Source organism: Dermochelys coriacea, chromosome 4 (assembly GCF_009764565.3).
Source record: "Dermochelys coriacea isolate rDerCor1 chromosome 4, rDerCor1.pri.v4, whole genome shotgun sequence".
NCBI lineage: Eukaryota > Metazoa > Chordata > Testudines > Dermochelyidae > Dermochelys > Dermochelys coriacea.
This window is the reverse complement of record NC_050071.1, coordinates 125,694,939-125,716,472: the sequence shown is the minus strand read 5'-3', so window position 1 is coordinate 125,716,472 and position 21,534 is coordinate 125,694,939. Positions and strand designations below refer to the sequence as shown.

Here is a 21,534-nt window from a genome sequence, read left to right as displayed (position 1 = left end):
GGACAGAGTCAGCCTGGTAGCTGAGAAATACCACCAAAATTTCAGGGCAGCAAGAGGGATCCTGGGATACATCCCAGGGCCTTTGCGCTGAAATTGTCAGACTGGGACACTCAAGGGTTGCAGCTAGATAACCAGGACATTGAGACCCTAATGAACTCCATTATTCTGAAGCAGTTTACAAAGAGCCTCCCTGAGACTACAAGAATTTGGGTTCAGAGGCTGTTATAAATATAAAGGGAAGGGTAACCACCTTTCTGTATACAGTGCTATAAAATCCCTCCTGGCCAGAAGGAAAGTCCTTTTACCTGTAAAGGGTTAAGAAGCTCAGGTAACCTAGCTGGCACCTGACCCAAAATGACCAATGAGGGGACAAGATACTTTCAAATCTGGAGGGGGGGAAATAGCTTTTGTATGTCTGTGTGATACCTTTGCTGGAAACAGATCAAGGATGCAAGCCCTCCAACTCCTGTAAAGTTAGTAAGTAATCTAGCTAGAAAATGTGTTAGGTTTTCTTCGTTTTGGCTAGTGAAATTTGCTGTGCTGGAGGAAATGTGTATTCCTGGTCTTGTGTCTTTTTGTAACTTAAGATTTTGCCTAGAGGGATTCTCTCTGTTTTGAATCTGACTGCCTGTAAGATTATCTTCCATTCTGATCTTACAGAGTTGTTCTCTTATCTTTTTTTTGTTCTTCTAATAAAGGTCTGTTTTTTAAGACTCTGATTGGGTTTTTTGGGTCTTAAAAATCCAAGGCCGGTTTGTGTTCATCTTGTTTATTCTCACACCTCCCCAGAAAAGGGCTTGGGGGGATATTTTGGGGAAATAGGAACTCCAAGTGGTCCTTTCCCTGGTTCTTAAATCACTTGGTGGTGGCAGCGTTTACTCAGTCCAAGGGCAAAGACTTTGTGCCTTGGGAAAATTTTAACCTAAACTGATAGAAATAAGCTTAGGGGGTCTTTCATGTGGGTCCCCACATCTGTACCCTAAAGTTCAAAGGGGGAAGGAATCCTAACAGAGGCGCTAGCCAAAATTGTTAGAGGCAGCAGTGAAATTAACAGAGGAGTACGTGGAGGTGGACTTGCCACAGCAATAGCTCCATACCCCAATGACCAAGGGTGAGGGAAAGAAGGTTGAAGACCCTTATGCAGCAAAGCCTAATATTATGGGGGTCAAACAAGGGTGCCCCAGCTGTAGTCTGGTACCTGTTCCAGGGCAAAGGACACATGAAGAAACTTCCCTTACATGAACTGTGGGTACACAGAGTTCTCTAGGTGGACAGGTGTAAAAGGGGGGACCAGAGATCAGGACGATTTGGATTAGAGGCTGAAGAATGACAAGGGGCATTGAAAATTCGGTGGCAGCTGTTCCCTTGTACAGCGCACCTTGGTTAGGCTGCAGTGGTGACAGAAGGGAGCATTGATAATCATTTATTGTATACATGGGGAAAAGATCACTTAAACTGTGACTATTATCCCCTTGGAAGTAGAAGGGACGTTTAGATGGCAGCAAGTAGTGGTAGTAAAGACATTGCCCTACTCAGTAGTGCTAGGAACTGACTGGACCCCATTCCCCTTATGTAAAAAGGGTAGACAGTAGGGGAGGGTCTGTGTGAAAAGCTCATGCTGTCCATAGGCTTTCCAAGGAGTCCTCCATGTCCAGTGTGTGATAACCCTAGACATAAGGAAACAATCTGAGAAAGAGGTGACACACTATAGGATTTATGGGGGAGGGAGAGAAAAATGCAAGCAGCAGTGAAGCAGGGAATGATGGAGCAGGGATACCTAGAGGATAAGGAAGGTGGAAGCTCAACTGATGCCCAGGAGAAATAATCCCTGGACAAGACACAGGGTAAAGAACCAGTTGGAAGGAGAGGGAGAGAAAAAGAGAGGAAGGTCTTGACAGGGAAGCCTTGGTGAACAAACCCACCCTGCCAGTCCCAAACCAGGGGCAAGGTAAGTCAGAGGAGGAGAGGGATCTTGAAATTGTGGCCCTAGAGAGAGAATTCAGGTAGACCTGTTGGAAGTGACTGGTGCAATGACCTATGCCTAGAGCCCTTTGTTTTGTTTTTATTTTAATTAATTTTTCCTAAGGAATCTATTATTGGTGGTAGTGTAGTAATAAGAGGTGAAAATTGGTGGAAAAAATATTAATTTTTCTCAATATCAGGTTTATTTTGGACGGAAGGACAGGAAAAAAGTATTTGGTAGATTTATGCTTTGATAAATGAAAAGGAGTACTTGTGGCACCTTAGAGACTAACAAATTTATTAGAGCATAAGCTTTCGTGAGCTACAGCTCACTTCATCGGATGCATTTGGTGGAAAAAGCAGAGGAGAAATTTATATACACACACACACAGAGAACATGAAACAATGGGTTTATCATACACACTGTAAGGAGTGTGATCACTTAAGATAAGCCATTACTCCTTACAGTGTGTATGATAAACCCATTGTTTCATGTTCTCTGTGTGTGTATATCAATCTCTCCTCTGTTTTTTCCACCAAATGCATCCGATGAAGTGAGCTGTAGCTCACGAAAGCTTATGCTCTAATAAATTTGTTAGTCTAAGGTGCCACAAGTACTCCTTTTCTTTTTGTGAATACAGACTAACACGGCTGCTACTCTGAAACCATGCTTTGATAAATGTAATTCAATGTGGTTTGCTGCAGAACTAAAACAGATATTGTTTTCTTAAACTCATATCTCCGATCTCCAAATAACTTTTCATTTGAATAAGTTTACAGTTGTAGACTGACTTATTAGTCTATAAATATTTTCATTTAACAATCACTGCCATTGCAGCAGCCTGAGGAAGGCTGCAGGCTTAGCTGAGGCCAATTATACACTTTTTTTTGGAAGGATTGTGAGCACCTGGGTGGCAATCACTGGTCTAACAAGGTAATTGGGAGAATATAAAGGGGAGGAAACAAGAAGCAAGGGCAGTTCAGTACGAAGCTCACAGGGTAAGCCCAGGCTGAGGGAAACCTGTGCTTGCTGTAAGCCCACAGTGCATGGTATACGAGGTAAGAGAATAAATACACACCTTGGTGAAAGAAACAGCCCAGTGTGTGTTTGACTGTGAAAGCACCTGACTGACAGGGTAGTAACAGAAGGGCCTTGCAACAGCATCACATGTGGACAGTCTCCTTAGGAGATACCTAGTATTTCTAAGTGCTGCGATAGACACATGACAGCAGTTAATAAGATGGAGGGGAGAGAGATGGGACCAGGGGGATAAGTACACTCCAGAAAGGAGAAAGAATGTCAGAAAAGCTGTACCGACTTGTTAAAGGAAATGGGGATGAAAAGGGAGGAATGAAGTGAAGCTCAGATAAGTGATATGCAAAATGTACACTATACAGTACAGAATGTTGTTCCTTTAATTTAGAGACAGCATGGTGGTGCAGGGTTTTTCACCTACCCACTTCACTTAGACTCCAGACTTGTTATGGTGAGGTACATTTTTTCCAAGCCCGAGCTGTATGTGTCTGTTAGGTACTTAATGGCCCCCATTGCTGCAGTAGGTGAGCACCTCACATTCTTTACTATTTATTCTCAAGAGTCCTGTGAGGTAGAGAAGTGCCCTTTTCCCTCATTTACAGATGGGAAACTGAAGCACAGAGGGGGTAAGTACCTTGTGCAAGTTCCTCAGTCTGTAGCATGGCAGGAATTGAACTTGGGAGACAACGCAATTCCTAAACCTGCACCTTAACCCCAGCCTCATCCTTCCTCTCAATGCACTAACTTAGCACTTACTCTTTGAAAATAGTATGCGTTAAGGAATCTATTTCATGTAACAGCAGCTTATGTCTAAAGTAATGTGGCAACTCTTATTTGAAGCTGTAACAGTCAACCAGAAATTGAGTCCAGCTGCATTTAGACTATTTTTCACTGAAATATTACTAACCCAGTAAAGCAACTACACCACCATTTTATTATAAAAATAAGTGACAAATTTTAAATTTATATACAATCTGTATTCACATATGTACAGTCACTTTCTAGCACAGAAGAAAAAAATAAATATAATCCCTATGCAATGTTTCAGTGCAAAAAGGGTTTCGATCAGAGTAACTAGTATCTTAACGTTTTCCTCACATTCAATGCAAGTGATCTATAAAAGCTCTGTCAGACAGACATGACTGATTTCATTCTAAGACTCAAGATAGTGGCAAATGAGATGCCTCTATTCAACTGTACCCCAGAGAGGGGACAGTGAAGCTTTTTTCCTCCTACCTTACCACTTTTGCCACTCTTCTCTATATTGCTATATCTATGAAAAGGAAGGTATACAGCTTTCAAATCCAGTTCTCTGTACTTTTGGCAATCTGAATATTTATAAAGAATCATAAACTTTTGCTTGTAAATCTGTCTGTGCTGAGCCCATCCACAACTTTTGTGCTCTTCAGAACTTTTGGCTTGTAGCAGATTTGCATTTGTTATATTCACATTTGTTGGAGTGTTAATTTGTATATTTCCATTCTTTGCAAAATGGCTGGATTTATATTGAAGTCTCTTGTGCAGTCCAACAGGTGGTGGAATGAATTAAGAGGTAGATGTTTCTTATCCTGTTGGTTCCCAACATCCCACATTATGGCCATTTAAAATGAATTACTTCATTTTTTTTTGCCCTTACTTATCGTAGATTAGTAACGAATTAACTTTTCACTAATGTCCTCAAATCAGAGAGATTCAATGCTGAACCTAAACACTGAATTTATGCCTAGATAAGTCAGTCCAAACATCCAAACTGGATGATAAATATTAAAAATATAACCAATATTAATTGGTACTGTAGTATACATCTCAAAGTGCTGTTTTCTCAGTATCAAGTAGTGGTTGATTTGATTGCACTTCTCAGGTCAGATTATTGACAACATTCAGCAACATGTCTGAGAAATTCATCACTGAGTTCATCATTGAAGAATCTCATGCAATGAGGGCACTGAAGTTCACCCTGTCCTCTTCTCTCTGATCCTGAGCTCCCACTGTCTGTGCGTGTAGCAGCTTGTTCAGATTGTGAACCTGTTCTCCTCACGGCTGACTGGAGTTGGCTGTTGCCAAGTAGATGTTCAACATTTGTCTGTACATACACACGATGGTTTTGGTTCCCAGTGTGAATTCTAACATGACCAGCTGTCTCTCTTGATTCCTAGGAAATTAAAATCATTTAAAAAAAATCAGTATCAAAAATCCAATTTCGAGCCCAAAAGGGTTAATCTAAAATTCTAGTATTGACATTTTGATAAGGCTGACAAAAGCCAATGCATACTTCAAATAAAGATCTTTAGCTGAAACTCAAAGCAATCAGAGCCAGCAACTGAAAGGTGATTAAGTTCCAAGCAATCATAACACCTACATAAAATAAGTGATTGGGAGTCACGTATAGCATGTGCAACAATAACTGAAATTAAAAAACAGGCAAGTTCCACCTATTCCCTGTTTGTACTGATCTTGTACAGTGTCTAAATCCATGAGAAGAAATACTATTTCCAGTTCTGCTGATTCAACACAGAAGGGAAACTGGGACTAACGGGAAGCATTGTATAAATAGAAGACAACTCCTAATTCCTGTGGAACTGAAGTTCTGAAATACAGGTATGGGATTTTTAGCAATTACAGCTTTGACACCTCTGAATTTAAGATATTGAACAAAACTGTCCATGATTTATTGGAATGTTTTTGGAGCTATTCTTGTTTCTTTGGGGTGCATCTGATTTTCAGCTTGAGTTTCCCTTATAAATGAAAACAACTTGGTTTAATATCTTGCCTTTCTAGATTTCTTTACCTGTCTCCTGATTAGCTGGTGCTGTAGACATGAAACTTCTGCCTGAAGTTCCTGTATTTTACTTTGTGCACGCTCTCGATCTGCTCTTTCAGACGTGAAATCATCCTTGTAAACAAGGACCTGAAAATGAATCATTTAAATATTTTAGCCATTTACTGAGAATGGTGAGGTAGCAGAGGTCATAGTTGGTAAAAGAATTATAGATTCGCCCATCTCTAATATTTAAATTAATACTCTAACATTGGCTCAGAATGCAGGTATTCTTTTCTACAGTATGTCTGCACTTAACAGTACTAGATATATGGAATTTACAAAAATACTGATAGTTTATTTTCCTCCAACACAAACTATCACAGAATTCCTCCAGTACTGCATTTTACTTGAACTTGTGTGTGCGCCCCTTTGTACTGTTGCCACCTTTGCAATTTGTACAGCCACCCTATGTCCAAGTGCCAAATCAGAAAAATCAACTGTTAAAGTGAAAAATGCAGTGAACTTGTTTTCCCATCTTTTTCTGAGAAAATCTTAATTCCTAAATCAAGCAATTCTGATTGAAGAGTAGATTTAATGACCTGTTGCTCCAGCATTTGTACAAGTTCACTATCTCCATCTCTAGCCTTCTTCGCATCCTCTAACTCTCGCTTTACTTTAATGCATTCATTCATTTTTTCTTCCAGTAATTTGTTCAACCGAGAAATCTCCTTCTGCATCAGCTCTGAATTTCTTTGCAGTGGTGTAATGCCTTGCTGTTGTTCGGGTTGAGACTTCAGTTCTTTCAGCTGCAGGTGGAGTCGTTTCACATATTCCTCTCTACTAGCATCATATGCCTGCCATTTTGTATTTAAGTCTTCCACCTGAGAAAGCACCAGGAAAGTCAAAAATAAAAACATACACCTTAAAACAAAGTGTTACAAGCAAAAACTTTCAGAGAAGGATTAAGGGGAGTGCTGTTAATGTGGTGTTCGGGCAGAAACAGAATTCTTAAACACGTTACATTCTGACACAATTTCTATGAGTCAATGGGGCAGCTAAGCTATGTATTGAGGATTTGTATTTGCCAAGGGAACAAATATTACATGCTAGCTAATATTTTTTATTGAGGCTATTCAGGGTCTGCATAAAGATGCCATTAGGGTTAAATTAAATTAGGGTTTGTCAGTGGCAATTTACTGTAGTTCAAAATGTACAATCAAATCCTATTCTACAAACTAAAAAATGTACTTACATGAAACACTTTTTGTTGTAACTTCAGATTTTCCTCCTGTAGCTGGCAAATAATTGTTTGGAGTGAAGTTTTATTCTCTGAAAATTGTAGCTGTCAGACAAAGTAAGTGTTACTTTGATTAAAAAAAACCGCACAAACCTGGAAGACATTCACAGCTTTATTTTAAAAATAGCACAAGCATCCTCCATTTTTCTTCCCTAAGCTATTCAAACATGTTTTTAGATTAGCTCATTATAAGATCAGTTGTTGTTAAGCGTTTTTTAAGCAAAGGAATTAAATTCCCTTTAATGTAAGGGAGAATAGCCCACCTGAAAAACACAAAACAAAAACAACCAGCAGCCAAACACTCATTCACTTTGGCTTGCTGTGACTTTAAGCAAATGAGAACAAAAAATAATAAAGCTGCTTGATAAATTTTTGACCAGAAGTTAAGCTTTTGATTTAATTACATGCCTTTAGACTAAAATGTCATCTGTTCAAAAAAAAAAAAAAAAAACACCCAAAGTACATGAGTAATAAAGCATTTTTGTAAAAAATTCCCTAGAATGAACTAGGAATCATATCTGAATTTCTCTTTGACAGGGAAGTCCCCACTGTACAAGGTAAGCTAGTTATTAGACTGAAAACTTATTAGAGAGAGATGGATATTTCAGTTACACATAAATCACACTGCTGAAAATTTCACGTCCTGTTAAACAATCTGCTTTTCTTTCCATCCAAGTCGGCCTCTGTCTATTCACGCAGTAATATTTTACATAACTAGAGCATCTTTCATCCCAAAGGCTCCCAATACACTTTACAAATTTAAACTCTGCAGAGGGATCACTGAAACTCGCAGCTCTTTTAAAAGATCCACTAACAGCAGCTTAGGACAAGAAGTGAGCACTACTTTCATCTAATTTAAACTTCAAGAAGAATCTTCATGAACTAAATTAACAGAATGTCACTACAGTATCTGGTTTAATACCCCACTTCTTATAGGGACTATAATGTATCTTAAATTATCAAGAGTTGCCAACTCAGGGTACTGTCATGAAACAACAGTTGTTTAAGTAGTTCCTCATTTTGGGAACAGTAGGGTTTCTCTTGCAAATTTTTGCCATTATTTAATACTGCCATTTCCCAAGGCTTTCAATGAAACTGAAGTCAGACAGCCATCAGTGAGGTGGGGATTCTTGGTAGGTATTTCTTGGCTATCACTGTAGTGTCTAAGCACCTCCTAAACACTAAGGCATTTACCTGAACAAGGCTTTGTGGTAGGGAAATTATATTATCTCCACTTTAGGTAGAAAATATAAGTCACAGAAATGAAATAATTTGTCCACAGCCACATAGAAGTCTGACAGAGCAAGGAATTGGATGCGTTTCCTGGTTCCCTGGCCAGTGTTTTAATCCTTCCCCAAGAGAGAGGAATCCTCTTCCATAACCTCACAGCAAGAGTGAGGCTTACATTGTGTGTTCAGGGCTGAATTTTGAATTGGAAATGATCACCCACACTAAGGCTCAACAAAATCAGAAAAAATTTAATGCAAATTCTTTAAAAATCTTATGATATTTAAGCCAACTTGATTTTTGTGGTCCAAGGATACATCTACCCTGCAATTAGACACCTGCAGCTGGCCAGTGGCAGCTGACTTGGGCTCACAGAGCAGAGTAAGCAGTTGTGGCCTCTAGAGCTCTGAGATCTTGCAGCCTCCAGCTCAAGCCCAAACAAACAGCCTTTTAGTGTGTGCCCCATGAGTCTGTCAGCTGGCATGGGCCCGCCACAGATGCTTAATTGCACAGACCAGTGGTTCTCAAACTGTGGGTCAGGACCCCAAAGTGGGTTGCGATCCAATTTTAATGGGGTCACCAGGGCTGGCATTAGACTTGCTGGGGCCTGGGGCTGAAGTCAAAGCCCAAGCCCCACTGCCCAGGACTGAAGCCAAAGCCCTACAGCTTCAGCCCTGGGTGGCAGAGCTCAGGTTACAGGCCCCCGACCTGGGGCTAAAGCCCTTGGGCTTTGGCTTCCCCACCCAGGACGATGCAGCTCAAGCTTTGGCTTCCCTCCACAGGGCAGTGGGGCTCAAGCTTTGTGTGCGTGCATGTGCGCGCGCACACACACACGTCTTGTAGTAATTTTTGTTATCAGAAGTGGATCGTGGTGCAATGAAGTTTGAGAACCCCTGGCATAGACATACCCCAAGGGCCTCATTTGTCTCTTGTCAAAGGGATGTCACCCCCAACAGCACAGCACCCCCTAGTGCTCCGCTCTAGCCTCCACGGGTTTACTGATTAAGAAGTGTGTAAATATACAATATTCATGCTTTGGGAAAGAATGCTTATGGCACCTCCTACCAAGAGAGACCCTGACTACTAGAGATAGATGAGGGATGGCAAAAATGTACATGACATGATCAAAACCAGCTTCCATCTCTCAATGAATACCAACTGTTAAGGTTTTGTCAGAAGAGTCTCCTTTTCTCTTCACTGTAGCTGAAGTGATTGGGGAAAGTGAGAAATAACTTAGAACTATTGCATTAACAGTTGCTTACAAATTATTCACACTGACAGAAAAATGTATTAAGTGTACCTGATTGGATCTTTCAATAGGAATATGCTCCTCTAAATACCCTCTGTCTTTTCTCTTTTCTTCTAGACATTTTGCCAGCTGCTGACACATTTCTGCTGTGGATGCCAATTTACGTTGAAGTTGGTGAGTTTCATCGGTGAGTGAACGACATAGTACTTCACTTGTGGCCTGGACTCTCTCTCTCTCTGCCAAGCTTCTCTGGAGTCGTAAGATTTCTCTCTCTCTTTCATACTGTGGCTGGTTTATTAGCTGCTGTATCTCTCTGTCTTTTTCTTCTAACTGCAGATTCAGCTTCTGCACTTCCTAAGTATTGGGGGTAAAGTTAATATATTTGAGAACATAAAATGAACTCAAAGCCAAGAGGTTTATAAAAGTGAATTTTCTCACCGTTGTTTAAGAGTAACTTAAGTCCACTGTTCAGGAATGTCATTAGTACCATATGTTATCATTAAACAAGACCAATCATATAAAGTCATTTTTCATCAAGTTTCTTGAATGTGGTGTTGGTCAACAATGTCTTTTCCAGTTCTCATTTTACATTTTCATGAACATATGCTTATGCATGTATCATAGGTCAGAAAATAGTTGGTATGCAGAAAAGGATTTGCCAATACATGATCAACTGCAGATTGTTTCCAACCTCTTACTTGATATTTCAGGACAATCACTCCAGGCTTTTTTTAAAAAATGTAATTGGGGCAGTTATCCCACTTTCTCAAAAACATACTTATTCAAGGATGAAATTTTATGCACTATAACTTAAGCTTCTGATGCAGGCAGCATAGCCAACTTGTAGTGTCCTACCACTTTTAGGGTCAATGAAAGACCTCTGTCTGGCTCTTCTACTTCAGTGTCCCAAATTATAAGATGGTAGAAAATAATTTCCTTAAGCTATTAGGGACCATAAATTTCATCAAAGCAAATAGTATGCCGATCCTGAGAGAGCGCAAAGATAGTATCACTCTACATAGTAATTGTATCAGGAACAAACAGTAATGATAGAGAAACAAACCCCAAACAGAATGTGTAACTCTATCCTGGGGTGGGTTATATCTGCCTGACAAATATCTGAGGGATCTGCATTTTCTTAACTTTGGCAATGCTTGTATATCTTGTTGTACCAATAAAGTTTCCTGGAATTGGAAGCTCTGTAACATTACCTCACTTAACACATGGAAGCCCCTCTGTGAATGGTTTGAAGGGATTGGGATTTGTTGGGGTCTAGACGGCAGTCAATCTCTGGCATCATCATGTACTCAAATTGTAAATGAAATCTGGAGTATATTAACACTGACCCAGTGAGTACTAACTTCCTATGTTCCCACTTAAACTGTTAGGGGTGAAAGAGATTAGAGGACAACAGCTGTAAAGAAAGCAGAGGGAACATAGCTCCCCTAGAATCTGCTAGTTTGTCTATATGGTATTTTGGAGCAAGCAGGAGTGAGCCTCCCAGCCAAGATGTGGGCCATGGGGGTGGAAATCAGGCTCTAAAAAATAGCTGTCTAGACAGTGCTTTCAAGTTGCAAGGCAGGCTCTGAAGCCTAGGGAGTGGTGTGGGCTTGGCTTCCCTTCAGAGTCCAAGCCACAACTTCAAAGTGCCTTCTATGCAGCTATTTTTAAAGTGCTAGCACAAGCCCTGCTACCATAAGCCTGTGGACCTGGGCTGGTAGGTTCACTCACACACAGTACAGATGTACCCACAAGTTGCCCAGGATTCCAGGGTAGGCTGGAGGTTATGGAGGCAAAAGCCACAGTACATCTTGCAAAATCTGTCCTGTTTTTTGGAGGTGAAGGGGTGAGGAAGGTTGTAATGCAATATCCCTGCTAGTTCCTCAGGAGATCAAACCTTGGTCCTCCAATGGAAGAATACAATAGAAAAGCAGAGCATAAACTAAGTTTCCAAGCCCCCTGTGTAAAAATCTGTATAGGGGCATTATCTTGGCCTTTGGCTTGTCAACAGTGACACCGGGTTACCTCTGGAGAGCCTCATAATAAATTGTGTTTAAAATGTTCATTTCTAAAATCAAAGCTTATATTGACTAGTGCAGTTTTAAAGCTGCAGCAGAAAGCACTTATTTTAAATGTTAACTACAGTAATTAGAAAATGAAATGCTGCCATGTACTTACTCTAGCCTGGTGACTTTGAGCACTTAAGGGAAAGGATACACTGTTTGGGATTCAGAACAAACCCACAACTATATCAGACCCAATACTGATACTGAAGGTTTTAAAAGGATTTGACAGGCTTAAAAATCCATTTGAAGAACAAAGGCTACTTTTAGCTATGCTCTGTTGGCTGGTGTTGCACTTCCTGGTTAGTTTATGGCATAAGACATTCATCAACCTGCCTCACAAAGCTGTCAAACTGCAGAATATTGACAGAGGTGTAAATACCTAGACACATCCCAAGTTGTATAAAACAGTGAGATCATGTTTTATTACAAGTCTCAAAGCCTGAACCAGTTTAAAAAGAACTGTAGCATTTGAGAAACATTCTTATACCCGCATTATGTCAAGAGATTACTTTGTCACAAGACTATTTGTTTGTTTCCAGTATTTTCTGGTTTGGAACTCCCTTCAGACACCAGACTGCTTCATTACAAAGAGAAAGATTTTAAACAATTTAATTTCAATAAATAAACAGTAAAAACACTTTCCAGAGTTAGAAAGATGTTTTTAAACCAGAAAGGAGGGAAATTGAGATTCCTTCCCTCCTCCCCCCCCCCCAAAAAAATGAATTGCCAACTAGTTGCAATGGTTACAACTGAAATGCTAGGTCTGGTGTACAGATGTGCTGATGAACAGTTCAAGAAGCAGACACGAAAAAGGGAAAAACTAAAAAATCCCATTTAAATGCCTTTTAATCAAGAATATTGGCACTGTGGATTTGTGTTATGGAGTGAAAAATAATTGCTTGCAATAAAATATTTAAAATTATTTTAGCTCATCTTTTCCAATCAAATATTTAAAAATTTATTTTAGCTCATCTTTTCCAATAATCTCTTCCACTCTACTTGTGCAAACTAGTGAGATTACATAAAGATGTACACTAGCTAGTGTGCTAGCTGTAAATTTCATCTTGATAGCATGAAAAATACCATTTAGATTACATTTAAAAATGCCATGTAAATTTCATAGTCTCTGCAACTACTTTTTAATTAACATGTTCCTACAATTCAATCACTGCCCTGAAGTGCACAGTGATTATACATTGGCTATATTAAAGAGTGCTATCTTGAAAGTATTTGAAGAAGACAGGTTACCTAGTGGTTGCAGAGGGTTTGGCAAACTTGACTTCTGGGCTCTAATCCAAGCCCCTTCACCAGCTTGCTGTGACACCTTGGACAAGTCACCTAAACCAAATTTTCCATTCTAGAGCATCTAAAGTTAGGGTCCTAAATCAATATTTAGGCATCTAAATTAGTGACCTAAACTAAGGCTTTAAAAAAAAAAAAACCCACATCATCATGGCACCCAAGCCCCTTTCAAATAGGGTGTTTTGCTTTAGGTAGTAATGATTGAAAATCCTAGCCTTCTCTTAAAAAAAGAAAGTTTAAAATAGCACTTTTTCATATTAAGTGGGGTTAAATGCTATCCTGGCTCACAAGTGTGCAACTCTTTGAAGACAGAATAGAGCTCAGCCCTTTGCAAAGGACTGCCCGGGGACGCACTCTTCTCTGTAAATACAAATGTTATTTTGGCACAGTTGTGTTTTTACCTGGGTCAAAGTTTCAACCTTCTGCGCTGAACTTCTCTCGCTGTCTTTAAGCTGCTGCTTCATTTGGCCAAGCTGATCTATTAAACTTTCCACTAGAGATTTAGCAGGTCCAACAAACTTTCCCCCAGGTGGCGGTGGCTGTTGCTCCTCTTCCTGCGTCGCTCCCAGTTGGGCAGCCTGGTACTTGGCCACGCTCGCCCTCAGCTCCCCGATCATCGCCTCCTTGGCTGAGAGCTGCAGTTGAAGGTGCTTCAGCTGCTGCCCGGACTCATGATACAGGCTGCAGAGGGCTTTGTACCGAGGCGCTTTGCTCTTTAAGCTCTTGTTCTCCAGGTGCAGCGTCTCCACGGCCTCCTCCAGCTGCCTGCACCGGGCTACCAGGGGGTCCGTGCTGCTGTCCCCGTTCACCGAGCACATGGCGGGGGAAAGAGAGGGCAGATCGCCCCGCGGCCCTGTCTCTTCCTCCAGCAGGGTGACCCAGAACCCCGCCAGCTGCATATAAATCCAAGGGGGGCCAGGCGAAGGGCCGAGGTGCTGTTAGCTCCGCTCCCTTCAGCCTTCTCCTCGCCGCCCGGGAGCAGATACGAGCCTTTCGGCGCTGGCTGAGCGCGGCCCCCACCGCCTCTTATCCGCCAGCCAGGCGGCCAGGAGCTGCTCGGCACCGCCAGCGGGGAGGGGCCGCCCGCGGGGGGCGGGGCCCGGAGCCCCACGCGGGGCAAGGAGCGAAGCGACCCCCCCCGGGGGGGGCGGGGCGGAGCAGTGTCGCTGGGATCCCGCGCGGGCCTCTGGGAGCCGGGGGGTAGGGGGCAGCCCGGCCTTGCGTAAGGCCCGCGGTGTCCCAGCCGGAGCTGCCCCCGGGAATTTCCTGGCGGGGCTTCCCGGCAGCAGGCGCTAGGCGGCAGCTCCCGGCCCTTCCCCGGGGACCGCTCAGCAGCCAGGCGGCGCGTCGTTCCGGCTCCGGCCTGGGGCGCAGGCGCGAGGGGCGGGGCGAGTCTGCGCCGGCGCAGTGAGCACGGCTGGGGGGAGGGGGGGACTGCGCTCGTGCCCTTCCCGCGCGGGGCGGCCGGGGCTGGCTCCCGGGGACAGCGACCCTGCCCCCGCGGGAGGCCGCAGAGTTGCCAGTTTGGGTTGGCTGTATTCCGGGAGGTTGCACCACGTGACAAAAGCCATGGCAATTAGTCTTTAAGTCCTGGCGACTCCCGGACAATCCGGGAGGGTTGGCAATCCTAGGGGAGCGTAGCCCTGTGGGGATCCCGGGCAGTGGCTGACACGGCCCCTTTGCTAGGACAGAGACCAGCGAGTGATTACTGACCCGCCCGGGCCCTGTGACATGACAACCGTCTTCGGAAAGAACTGGGGACGCCAGGAGCTTCATCAAATGGCTCATCCACATGCACAAATTGAACCACTGTAACCGTACCCGCGTATCAATGGGCCGGCTACCGGAATCGGCCTCGATCGCCCGGTCGGTGGCTACTGAAAGCAATCCGGGAGATTGTAATTGGCTGCCAAAAGTCCGGTGGGCAGGGCTAAGCAGGCTCCCTACTTGCCCTGGTATGTGATTGGCACGTCCCTCGGGCTCCTAGGCGCAGGGGTGGCCAGGGGGTCTCTGCATGCTGCCCCTGCCCTAAGTGCCGACTCCGCAGCCAATGGGAGCTCCCGGCCAATGGGAGCTGCGGGGGCAGTGCCTGCAGGCGGGGGCAGCGCGCAGAGCTGCCTGGCTGCCCCTGAACCTAGGAGCCAGACATGCTGGCCCCTTTCAGGAGCCTCTCAAGGTAAGTGCCTGGCCAGAGCCTGCACTCCTCACCCCCCTCCCGCATCCCAGCTCCCTGTCCCAGCCGTGAGCCCCCTCCCACACCCAAACTCCTGGAGCTCGCACCCTGCACTGCCTCCTGCACCCTGCCACAACCCAGAGCCCCCTCCCACAATCTGAATCCTTGCCCCAGCCTGGTGAAAGTGAGTGAGGGTAGAGGAGAGCGAGCTGCAGGGGGCGGGACAGGGCCTCAGAGAAGGGGCAGGGCAAGGGTGTTGGTGATTGTATGATTAGAAAGTTGGTAGCCTTAGCCCAAATCTTTAAATTGTGCCCCCACCCCCTTAGCAGGCACTAGTCGTCCATGGCAGGAGCCCCTAGCTCCACCGTAGGGCAGAAGCCCCGAACTCCCCCACTTCCCGTAGGCAAAGAATGGGGGGACATGGGAGATTCTGCAATCCACACTTTAACTGTAAAAGAGCCACATGTGGCTCCCCCATAGCTTATTTCCCTTCCTGCCTGGGAATAGCTATACAAGATGTAGGTAGGTTTCAGAGTAGCAGCCGTGTTAGTCTGTATTCGCAAAAAGAAAAGGAGTACTTGTGGCACCTTAGAGACTAACGAATCTATTTGAGCACAAGCTGTCGTGAGCTACAGCTCACTTCATCGGATGCATTTGGTGGAAAAAACAGAGGAGAGATTTATATACACACACACAGAGAACATGAAACAATGGGTAGGGCACCTTTAGATCAGTATAAATATGCCCATGCTCAGGGGCTGCTTGATAGAACATCAGTTAAAATAAAAAAAATCCATACCTTTAACTAAAATAGTTATACCAGTAAACAAACTGTATGGACCAGGTCTGATAATTCTAATGCAAGCCAAAAAAGCAGTCTATCTATTCCTTTGTCAAACACCGAGAAACTCCAACCTTAACCGTAAAGCCATGACTACATGGCTCCATAATACTGACAACATGCCAGATTATCATTGACCTCTTTGTGAGTCTAAAGCTATGGCTACACTAGAGAGCTTACAGTGGCACCACTGCACTAGTGCAACTGTAACTTCTCTAGTGTAGCCGCTCTAGGCCAATGGGAGAGAGCTCTTCCGTCAATCCACCCCCAACAAGCAGCGGGAGAAGCTGTCCACACCAGTGCTTAGGTCAGTGTAATTTATGTCTTATTATGGCTTATTCACACCCCTGAGCAACATAAGTTATATTGACATAAGCGGTAGTGTAGACGTACCCTCAGTAAAGCCAGAGTAACAGCCTTGGCCTTTGGCCCTGTGAAAAGGGACATAAGGGATTTAAGTTAATCATATGAAAACAGAAGCACATCATTCAATTGCCTCAAAGAATGACTGGAAGGAGCTTAGGCTTCATTAGAAAAGTGGTGTTTAAAAATACTTTATTGGCACAACTAGCTATACAAGTATTGACAACATGTAAGGTCACAGAAGACATTCTGTAACTAATAGATACTGTATACCAAGCATTTGCCTAATACACAGCATTACAGTGTGTCTGATGTTTAATCCATTTTGTCCAAGGGAAACTATTCAATGTCATTGAGAAAATCTCTACTGCATTATGATCAGGGACAATGCAAAATTATGGGAATGAAAAGTTGAGGTAATTGCAAATTCTTCTTCAAGTAGTGTCCCTGTGAGTGCTCCATTCTGGGTGCACTCTCTCCTCCTCCACCTTTCACTGGCAATTTCTTATTGCAGTATCTGTTTGGCCCAGGCATGCATTACTCAGTCTTGTGCTCTGTGCTGTTGCTATATAGCACTGTATGGGCAAACTGCCTTCACTTCCTGCTCAGCCTGAGACAGAGTCTTAGCAATTGCCCACATTGAGTTTTACCTCAATTCTGTCCCCTAAGCTCTTTTGGTAGTTAGTTTATTATACTTGTTCTTAATAGTAGTTTAGTAGTTTAGTTTAAAAAAAAAAGTTAACCTCCCCCCAACTTTTTATATATAGTCTTTTTAGATAGTTTCTCCTCTGGGAGTTTTACTTTACTGGGAGGGTGTGCCTGGTTCTCCCAGTTTCTAACGTTGTCTGTCATGCCAGGAGGCAATCCCAATGAGTGACAGACACTGTTGCCTTGGAGAATCTCATATATCCCAAAAGTGCAACTTCTGTCTGGCATTAAAATCTAGAGCCAGAAAAAACAGGGAGATCAAATTTCAGCTCCTCATGATGGAGAGCTCACTGCACCTGGCTATGATCCAGGCTGGGAGATCCTCCCCAGCCCCACCGTATGCCAGTCTCCTAGTAAGTTAGCTACCTGTATCATCTCCAAGGCTCACTCCCCAAAGACCCAAGATTCCTCTCAAGACTTCCAAACATCGGACCACAAGTTCTCCTGGTAGGAGGTTGCCAGTGGAAGTCGAGGTTGCCGGTGACTCCAGCCACTTCGGCTCCCATTGGTCTCTAACCTGGTACCCATGAGGCTGCTGATTCCTTAGTTACCGAGGGCTCTGTTAAGCCTAGAGACCGCCAACATTTTGGACTCTGATAGACCATTGTTTCTGGGGGGCGAGGCAGCAAGAAGAGATCTACTTCTTCAGACTCGGTACCAAAAAAAGACCACTTGGTCGCCATCTGGACTCCCCTCAGGGCATTTGAGATTCATAATTCTGTCAGCTCTCTCTGCAACCATTACTTTGGCTCAAACTATGGACATGTCTATGGACGCAAGTGCCTGAGCCGTGGCCCCACCCCACTACACCGTGCAGTCCCTTTGCCCTGAGCCCCCACCCCTTCCCCCCAAGGTCCCACCCTCATGCTGCCCCTTCCCCACAAGATCTTGCCCCTGCACTGCCTCTTCCCCTAAGGCCCCACTCCCACACCACCTCTTCCCCCTAAGACCCTTCCCACTCACTCCTCTCCGCCCCCACCCCCATCAGTCACCCTTATGTCCGGTAAAAAGTGTGGAGTACCATGGCCCCCTGGACCATCTGTTCCAGCACCCCTGAACTCGGAAGATATTTTTGGTAAAAACTTGGGGTATTATCATAATGTGACCTTGTCTTTGAAAAATATTATGAAAGGGGGGTATGCCATAAGGGCCCCTATTTCCCCAACTCGTGGAGCTGACATGATGGCTACCAGAAACACTGTTTTCATTGATAAATGTAGGAGTGAGCAGATAGCCATCATTTCAAACAGAGATCTTGTAAGATGTTTAAGAACCAGATTGAGGTCCCAAACCGGAGTAGGATGTTTGACTAGTGGAAAAAGAGCCCCCTGAGGAACCTCATCATTGTTGGATGAACGAATACAGAATAACGTTCTATTGGAGAATGGAAATCCATGATGGCTTCCAGGTGGATGCTAAAAACTCAGCGACAGCCCCAAGTTGTTTAGTTTTAGAATGTAGTCCAATATGTCTGACAGCAAAATGAAGTTGTCAGTGGAATGTGTTTGAGGTCACACCAGCAAGCAAATCTTGCCCATTTTTGTAAGTAAGTGTAATGTGTATATGCTTTTCTGCTGTGTAATAGTGTAATAATTTTACTTCCTCTGAACAGGTAATTTCTAATCCCGTGAACCATCGACCAGACATGCTTTGAGGCAAAGAACTCCAATCTTGGGATGAAGGATCTTCCCACGTTCCTCGGAGAGAAGATGAGGAGCTACCTGGAGAGTGATTGGTACGTGAATGGCCAGCTGTATCAAGTAAGGAAACAGTGTTTGTCTAGGCTGGGTTGGAACTATTAGAATAACTCTGGCTTTGTCCTTTTTTATTTTGAGTAGGACTTTGGATATTAGAGGAGTCGAGGGGAACGCATACAGTAGACCTGATGATCACTGAAGGTGAAAGGCATCCCCCAAGGATCAGTGGCTCAGCCTGCCTCTGGAGCAGAACTGGGCGCATTTCTTGTTTACCATCGTGGAGAACAGGTGTATTTGAGGGGTGCCCCATTGCCAGAATATGTGATGAAGTATGATGGGATTTATCTCCCACTCATGGTCTTGAGAGAAGTGCCTGCTGAGTTTGTCTGCCATCACATTCTGAACTACTGGGAGGTAAGGTGCTGTGATGATGATCTGATTGTGTATACATCAATTGCAAAGTTTGACAGCCTTGGCTCAAAGGGCAGGGAATCTTGCCCCTCCTTGCTGGTTGATATAGGACATGCATGACATGTCCATCATGATCTTTATGTGTTTGCCCCTGATTACTGGTAAAAACTGGAGACATGCATATTTGACTTCCCTGAGTCACAGGAGGGGATATGCAGAGTGATTTCCTGAGGCGTCCACTTGCCCTGCGCCCTGTGGGTGTGCAGATGTGCTCCCTATTCTAACAGGGATGCAGCCATTGTTATGATAACTGCTGCAGGAGGGCAAGTGAAAGGGATTCCTGCACAAACTTTCTGAAGGTATTTCAATCAATTTAGAGATTTACTTTATGAAGGTGGGTATGGAAAATAGTGAAGTTAGACTGTGTCTGTTTGCTGAATAAACAGTCCTGAACCACTGTTGAAGTCATTGCATTCACAATCTTGCATGGTCTATAACGAAAGAATTAGCTGCTATATGCCCCAACAGCTGAAGACAGTTCTTCACTGGGGCTTGGGGGCTGATCTGGATGAGGTTGACTACGTTGGACAGGGCCATGAATCTGTGCATTGGGAGGCAGGCTTTTGCTGCTACTGAATCATGATGAGCTCCTACGAATTCTGACTTTTTCAGAGGGTCCTGGTGGATTTTTGAATGTTCAGTTGCAGGCCCAATTTGAGATAGAGGTCTATGGCTTTGCAAGTTGCCCGTGAAGTTAAGCCCAGGGAGCGACCTTTCAGATGCCAATTGTCTAGGTAAGGGAACACCAGTATTCTTTTTCTGCAGAGCTGTGCCACTACTACTGACATGACCTTTGAAAATGACGATAGGCCAAATTATGATTGGCAGATAATAGGTCAAAAGGGCTCTCCCTGTATTGAAAATGGGCCTGAGAATAAAATCTTGGAATCTTTTTTGTGGGATGGGTGGATCACTATATGGAAATAGGCATCCTGAAGATTGAGGGCTGTGAATCAATCCCTTTGGTCCAGTGATGGAATTATTGCTCTAAATGCCACCTTTTTGAATTTTTGTGCCTTTACAAAGGTGTTGCATAACCTTAAATCTAGGAGGAGTCTCCAACTGCCACTCTTTTTTTGGAACTAGGAAATATCTGGAATAAAACTCCTTCCCTCTGTGCTGCATGGGACTGGTTCTGTAGCACCCAGGAGTAGAAAAGAGTCTATTTCCTATTGTAGCAGATTCTCGTGGGAGGCATCCCTGAAGAGGGACAGGGAAGGGGGCTTGTCAGGTAGAAGAGAAGTGAAGTGGATGGAGTACCCTGTGGAGATGATCTCCAAAACTCACTTGTCCATAGTGATGGACTCCCAAGCCTGCCAGAAGTGGTAAAGGTGGTTGTCGAAGGGAGGAAGGCAGGTGAAACGTTGCAGATGGTATGAAAGTGTTTGGCAGCTCAGAACCTGGACCACCCCATCAAAATTAGTGCTCAAGGTGGAGGTTGTGAGGTCGAGGGTTGGGAGGTAGGTGGTTTTCTCATCTGGAACCTCTGTCCCATATGTTGAGGTTCATATGACCTGTGCAAACTTGAGAATTGGGTGGGCTGGGATCTCTGCACTGTCTGGGGCCTGCTAATCTTTCTCTTTTGGGTAGATGTATAGATCCCCAGAGAACATAAATTGGCCCTGGAGCCCTTTAACTTGTGCAGAGATTCACCTGTGTTGTCAGCAGTGAATGTAGTGACATCAAAAGGAACGTCTTCAGCCATATTCTAGACCTCCTTTGGAAATTCTGAGAGCTGAAGCCAGGAGGCCCTGCTCAGACCTTCTGCTGTAGAAATCTAATGAGTGGCAGTATCAGCAGTATCGAGAAAAGCCTGCAGAGAAGTTCTGTTGAGCAGTTGGCTTTCTGCAGTAATTGCCTGGAATTGCGTTGTGTTCTGCTGGTAGATGTTCAGTAAAGGAGTTCAGCTCTGTATAATTTATGTGGTTGTGCTTTGCCATTAATGTCTGATAGCTGGTTATTCTGAATTGTAAAGTAACTGACAAATATGATTTTTTACCAAACAGATCGAGGCACTTATGATCATTATCACAAGGTATAGATTTAGTGGGGTGCTGCCTTCCACGTTCGTTAACCACCTCGGCCACCAAAGAGGAGAGGGATAAGAACGTAAGAATTCTGAATTCTCAGAGAAGACATAATATTTTTTGTCCCCTGTCTTTCAAGTAGGCAGAATTGAGGCCAGGGTGTGCCAGATAATCTTTGCAGGGTCCGGACATGCCTCAATAAGAGGTAGGGACATGCAGGCAGATGAAGCTATATTGAGGACGTCAGTCAACTTATGATGTGGTTCTTGAACCTCCTCAAAGGGGATCTGCAAAGAATCCGTGAGCCTCTTGATAAGGTCCTGGAACTGTTTAAAATCTGTGGAGGTGCCATTA

The 21,534-nt window shown here is 43.9% G+C and overlaps 1 protein-coding gene and 1 long non-coding RNA gene across 2 annotated transcripts; one reads left to right on the top strand and one right to left on the bottom strand.

Moving 5' to 3' along the window:
• Positions 1 to 3,909: 3,909 nt before the first annotated feature.
• Positions 3,910 to 14,267, bottom strand: TNIP2 (TNFAIP3 interacting protein 2). Its single transcript, XM_038399736.2, has 6 exons — positions 13,302 to 14,267; positions 9,584 to 9,886; positions 7,012 to 7,101; positions 6,359 to 6,640; positions 5,787 to 5,906; positions 3,910 to 5,150 (listed from the first exon to the last, which is right to left on the bottom strand). The coding sequence occupies exons 1-6, from the start codon at positions 13,797 to 13,799 to the stop codon at positions 4,866 to 4,868; spliced, it is 1,578 nt and encodes a 525-aa protein (XP_038255664.1). The 5' UTR covers positions 13,800 to 14,267; the 3' UTR covers positions 3,910 to 4,865.
• A 91-nt stretch (positions 14,268 to 14,358) lies between these two features.
• LOC122459722 lies at positions 14,359 to 19,909 on the top strand. The gene is made up of 4 exons (XR_006280581.1): positions 14,359 to 15,076; positions 18,598 to 18,720; positions 18,824 to 19,096; positions 19,766 to 19,909. It is a non-coding gene; the product is annotated as an uncharacterized LOC122459722 (long non-coding RNA).
• Positions 19,910 to 21,534: the final 1,625 nt, after the last annotated feature.